The sequence below is a fragment of the Vulpes lagopus genome, chromosome X, assembly GCF_018345385.1.
Source record: "Vulpes lagopus strain Blue_001 chromosome X, ASM1834538v1, whole genome shotgun sequence".
Classification (NCBI taxonomy): domain Eukaryota; kingdom Metazoa; phylum Chordata; class Mammalia; order Carnivora; family Canidae; genus Vulpes; species Vulpes lagopus.
The window spans coordinates 88,639,750-88,646,227 of NC_054848.1; the positions used below are offsets into that span (position 1 = coordinate 88,639,750).

The window sequence follows — 6,478 nt, forward strand, 5'->3', positions numbered from 1 at the left end:
AAGTGCCTGTAGATTATCAGAAGGACAATTGAAAATATGAATCTGGACTGGGAATACAGGTTGGGGTTGTATATATAGTTTTGTGAGTCTCTCATTAATTATCTTTCCCCACTTAGCCATTTCTCCTTTTTCCCCTATTCTTGTTTTATTTTTTTATTGGAGTTCAATTTGCCAACATATAGCATAACACCCAGTGCTCATCCTGTCAAGTGCCCCCCTCAGTGCCTGTCACCTAGTCACCCCAACCCCCCGCCCACCTCCCTTTCTACTACCCCTTGTTCGTTTTCCAGAGTTACCCTATTCTTGTTAATGATATCACTATCTATTTGGTTCAAACTGAAAATCCTCTTCAATCGTCTTCTACTACTACATTAAAAAATTTTATTTGAGAGAATACTCAAGCAAGAAGGAGAGGCAGAGGGAGAGGGAGAAGCAGACTCCCCACTGAGCAGGGAGCCTGATGCAGGGCTTGATCCCAGGACTCTGGCATCATGATGTGAGCTGAAGGCAGCCACTTAACCGACTGAGCCACCCAGACACCCCTTCTACCATATTTGAAGAATTGCCAGTTGCTCTACACTCCTGTCATTGCTTTAGTCCAGGCTATCATCAGTTCATGCTGTTATAATAGCCCCCTCACTGATATACGAATCAAACTCTCTTCCCTACATATCAGCCTCACCATGACAGAGTTATCTTCTTAAAATTAATCTATGCCATTCCCTTACATAGAAGGTCTGTTGTTCTGATTAAGTGCAGCACTGCATAATCCACCTGAAGTAAAGAATTCTGAGGTCAAATAACTTGCACAATATGTTTTCTTCTAAGACATTCATATATTATTACATTCAAGGCTCTGAGAATTCCTTCTCTTGTCATTTGATACAGAGTTTTCCCATATGTATTTGCTCATGGAATTTTTTTCATAGAATGTTTATTAAAACCCTCTCAAGTTAGTGTTAATGGAAACACATTTTGGGGAATGCTCTCCTATGGGTTAAAATACAAAATAGCTTGGAATATGAAACCACTTGAAATTTGATCTCCTTATATTGCTGCAGACATTTTAAAATCACTTACTGCCCCATTCCTTGCGTCCTTGCTTCAACTACATCAAACATTTTGCTATTTCTTTATACTCCAGATTATTTTGCTTATTTTCATTTTACTGCACACATTATAGTAGCAATTGTGAAAATAAATGATTTCATGAGTACCAATTTAGTTTACACATCTATTCATCCACTTAAAGTTTAAGATGCAAAGAAAGAAAGATGAGGCACTGAAGAAGTTGAAATTGTGTGTGTGTGTTGGGGGGAAATAATGAGGACTAGACAGTGTAATTTCTGTTTATTTATTCTGAAGGAAAGATATAAAAAATTAGACTTTTTTGGGGGAAATTTACATTTAAAATTTTTGACATTTCTTCAATGCCTACTATATGCTGAGGCTCATGCTAGACACACAAAAATCTTATAGTGCATGTTTTAATCCCATTTTAAAGCTCAGTGAGAGAAAGCAACCACAAGTCTGACTTCAAATGCAGATCTTTTTTTTAAAGATTTTATTTATCTATTCATGAGAAACAATGAGACAGATAGGTAGAGACACAGGCAGAGGGAGAGGGAGAAGCAGGCTCCATGCAGGGAGCCTGATGTGGAACTCAATCCCGGGTCTCCAGGATCATGCCCTGGGCCGAAGGCAGACGCTCAACCACTGAGCCACCCAGGCTGCCCTCAAATGCAGATCTGTTTGGCTTTTTCCATGGCATTGCACAAAGATGAATCAGAAATAAAAATAAATAAGAGGGGAAATATTATGGATTAGCATATTGCTAGCAATAGTAATAAAACAATTTGATGACATTTACTGAGTGCTTACTATGAGCTAGGCCATGATCTAAGAGATGAAGCTAAAGAAGTTGTTTCCTTTCTGTTTGTTATTTCTGATTTCCACCAGCAGAGTGCATATTGTTATTAATGTCACCATTTATTGTGGAATCCATTGAGACACTATAAGTGGAAGGTAAGTAAAATACCCACTGAAAAAGGGGGCTTCGAAATTATAAATACAGATTTTTTTTTAACTTTACTTGGTGGACATCCCTAAAAGGACTGTCTCAAAATAAGAGATATCAGCAAGTGATACGGAATTTCAAGTGAGAAAAACATTCTTCAATAAAAGACATCTTGAAAAACAGCAGTAGACACCATATGCATAAAGAAATATTTCATGAGATTAAGAATAATTGAAACTTCACAATTATAAACCATAATGAAATGTAGAGCAAATTATCATTTGAAGCCAAAATGAAAGTTATGAGATTTAAATCACTCAAGATAAAAGGTGAGGCAAGGGGGGAAAGAAGAGACACTTAGGGTGCCCCAGTGGCACAGTTAGTTAAGCATCTGACTCTTGGTTTTGACTCAAGTCGTAATCTCAGGGTCATGAGATAGAGCCCCATGTTAGGCTCTGTGCTCAGTGGGGAGTCTGCTTAAGATTCTCTCTCCCTTTCCCTCTATCCCTCCTCCTGCTCTCTCTCTCTCTTAAAATAATATATAAGATCTTTTTTTAAAAAAGGAAGAAACACCTGATCTTTAACTGTATAGTTGCAGAAAACTCTAGTACCATATGTATGAATGTACTGGGAAAGTGAATTTATATGCAAAGGTGGAAAAAATAATTCTAAAGGGGATGGGTGAGGAAGGAGGAGGCAAAGGGATAAGAGTGAAATTACTTGGGTATCATACAAAGACCTCTGAACTAATGGAAATGCTGGAATAGACAAAAGATTAAAGAAGAAGCTAAAACTTTTACCTTGAATACAAAGTGGTAATAGAGAAATGGGATAAAAGAAAATAGGTGAAACAAATTTACACTTGGTAACAGACTTGTCTTGCCTCTGTAAACAACTAGAAGACTAGAGAAAATATATGAATGAATCATTTTAATATATTGAGGAATATGCAGTACAGGACAGTGAGCCTTGAAAGAAAGAAAACAAACAGGTGAGCCTTTCTGCCTGAATGTATTTTCTGCACTTTGTGTGGAGGGTCTCCCAAACAGAGCAGGGCATCTTGCTGAGCTGAACAGATAGAGATTAGAGTCTGGGGATGTTGATCTGACTAATTTGCAAGCTAGAGTGCTGGAGAAGAGGGAGCCATTACAAAAAACAAACTCTCAAGATCTTCAGTGGTGGTCTCCTGGGGCCTTTGGCTGAATACTTGTATTCAGAATATATATAAAGAATTTTCAAGACACAGTAATAAGAAAATGAACAATCTAATTTAAAAAAGAATCAAACATTTTAAACCCACACAATAGCAATATACAGGTGAAAAAACACGTCAAAAGGTGCTCAACATCATTATTCATTGGGGAAATGCAAATTAAAACCCAAGTGAGTTATCACAGCACATGTATTAGCATGGCTGACCATACCAAGTGGTGAAGACATAGAGAAACTAAAATTCTCAAACATTGCCAGTGGAAATGTAAAATGACACAATCACTTTCAAAAATTGTTTAGCAGTTTCTAAAAAAGGCAATTATACACATACCTATTATCCAGCCATTCCAATCCAAGAAAAACAAAAATGTATACCCACACAAAAATGTGCACACTAATGTTCATAACAGTGTTATTTTTGATAGTCAGAAGCTGGAAACAACCCAATTGTCCATGAACAGGAAATGGACATACAGTTTGTGGTATATCAATACACTAGTATATTATTCGGTCATAAAATAAATGCATTGTCAATATATGCAGTAAGATGGATGAATAAATATGCATACTGAGTAAAATAACAAGAGAAAAAGTACATATTTTATGAATCTATGTATATAAAATTATAAAAATGCAAGCTAATCTATCATAATAGAAAACAGATCAGCTGTAGCTTGAGGATGAGAGGGGCCAGGGAAAGGCAAGAAGGTGGGAATAATAGAAGTGAACATGGAAACATTTGCATGTAATAGATATATTCACTGTTGTGATTGTGGTGATGATTTCATAAATATATACATATATCAAGTACCATTTTTTATAATTTAAATATGTACATTTATTGTATATCAATTAGACCTCAACTGAAAAGGCATAAAAATAACAAAGAAAAAACCACCCAAAGATATGAGAATAAGCCTCAGAACAACATATCTCATAAATATAGGTGCAAAAATTCTTGAAGGATATTATCAAATAGAATCTAGCTATATGTAAGGATAATGTATCATAATCAAGTCAAGTGGAATTTACCCCAGGAATTCTAGGTTAGGTTTTCATTGGAAAAATAATCAATTTAACTTTTATTTTTAATTTTTTAATTTTTTATTTTTCCAAGCCAAACTGTATCCAGCTTTATTAAAGATACTTTTCATAAACAATCATGGTATTTCAGGCAGGACATGGGGGGACGATCGTTAACAGTATACAACAACTTTCAAACTCCCTTCTTCAATGGACTACCAAAATCAGAAAGCCACCATAAAACCCAATGAAGTTTTCATGTGATGCTCTGAACAGGGAAAGTTTAGAGTGAGGGTTGACAGTTCACATTTAGCATGTTGTTTAACAACTTTTCACAAGCTGACCCTGACTTTCAGGAAATGAAATGAAAATGGCAGAATTATCAATCTGAAGATCCACAAGCTAAAAAAAGGAACTCTTTTGAGGGACGCCATCTCAGTGGTGACACTGTAAAGTCCAGATTGCCTGACATACTGGGAACCATTTCATGGGGTCAGGTTCCAACAGGTCTCTGGGTTTAAGGGAGTCAAGTCTATGTTGAAGGCAGAGAGGGAGAAGAGGACATAAAAAAATGAATTTTAGTTTTTCCACACCACCAAGGTGGCTCATGTGTCTCAACATCAAGGAATCCCTCCTCTTGGGAGCCAAGAGGAAGTTTCTCAAAACTAGAAGGTGAAGGTGTTTTTCCCTCTTGTTATCAATCTAGCTTCGGAAATATTCTATTAGTGACATATGCCCTTCCCCCAAAACAACAATGAAGTGTTCTGTGTGCTAACAACATAGCTTAAAAAAAAAAAGGAAAACAAACAAACAAACAAAAAAAACAAAAAAAAAGGAAAACAAAATTCTGCATTTTTATAAAACTTGATAAAAAATAGTATTTCAAACTGTACAGTCACCAGAAGTACACAGTTATAAAAAATGCAGACACTTCACTTGGCATCTCCAGCACTTTCAGCTTTCTGTGCCTGGTCTGTTTTGGCATCTCCATTTTCTGCAGGGTTATTTCCATCCTTGCCAGCATCAGCTTTCCCTTTTTTCCCTTTGGGTACCTTCTCTCCCTTCTTTGCAGGGGCCTTTTTAGGCTTGGGCTCTGGCTTTGGATGAGCAGGTTTAGCAGATAACCTTGCAGATCTTCTCTGTGGCTCATCCTTCACCTTGGCTTTATCTCCTTTAGCATCCCCTTCAGCCTTTCTCTTGGGCATGGTGGCAACGGCGGCGGGACGTAAGCGCTGGACCCGGGGATGCGGCAGCATGTGGGCTTTGGCCGGTCCGGGGGTCGTTCTCGCCTCTTCTTCTTCACACTGCTCCTCAATTTAACTTTTAAACAATCAATGGGTTGAAGAAGAAATCACAAGTTAAATTAGAAAATATATGGAGAAAAATGAAAATGAGAACACAATATACCCAAATTCATGAGATATAGGGAAAGCAGTTTCCAGAAGAAAGTTTATGACTGTAAATGCTAACATTCAAAAAAGAAGAAAGTTCTCAAATCATTAGCCTAAACTCAAAGCTATAAAAGGAAGGAAATAATAAAATTTAGAACAGAGACAAATAAAATAGTGAATGAAAAAAACAACATAAAAATAAATAAAACCAATAGTTGGTTCTTAGAAAAGATCAACAACATTGACAAATTTTTACTAAAATGACAACAGAAAAGAGAAGCCTCAAATTAAACTCAGAAAGTGAGAATATTACTCTTGATTTTATAGAAATAAAAAGGATAAGAGAGTACCTATTAACAAATGTATGCCAATAAATTGGATGATGTATATGAAATGGACACATATCTAGGAGCATGCAACCTACTGAGACTAAATCATAAAGAAATAAAAAATATGAGTTGATCTATAATTAGTAAAGAGATGGATCAAGAATCAAGTGTTCCAAAAGAAGGCCCTGGACTAGTGGTGTCACTAGTGAATTCTACCAAATATTTAAAGAAGAGTTAACACCAAAATCTTTCTCAAGAGTTTCCAAAAATTTGAAAAGGAGGAAACACTTCCAAATTCATTCTATGAGGCCAGCATTATGTTGATATTAAAGCCAGACAAATACACTACAAGAAAAAACTACAGACCAATATCCCTTATGAGTACTGATACAAAAATTCTTAACAAAATACTAGGAAACCAAATTCAACAGAACACTTACAGGATTATACAACATCAGATTATCTCTTTGGGATGCCTGGGTAGCTCAGTAAGTTAAGCATCTGAC

At 36.2% G+C, this 6,478-nt stretch overlaps 1 protein-coding gene across 1 annotated transcript; it reads right to left on the bottom strand.

Moving 5' to 3' along the window:
* Window positions 1-5,184: 5,184 nt before the first annotated feature.
* On the bottom strand, window positions 5,185-5,468 carry LOC121483349 (non-histone chromosomal protein HMG-17-like). The gene has a single exon (XM_041741797.1). The coding sequence runs from the start codon at window positions 5,455-5,457 to the stop codon at window positions 5,185-5,187; it is 273 nt and encodes a 90-aa protein (XP_041597731.1). The 5' UTR covers window positions 5,458-5,468.
* Between the last annotated feature and the right edge of the window lie 1,010 nt (window positions 5,469-6,478).

Bases quoted from the DNA above. Each gene is read 5' to 3' on its own strand.
- LOC121483349 (XM_041741797.1), bottom strand. From the start codon at position 5,457: ATGCCCAAGAGAAAGGCTGAAGGGGATGCTAAAGGAGATAAAGCCAAG.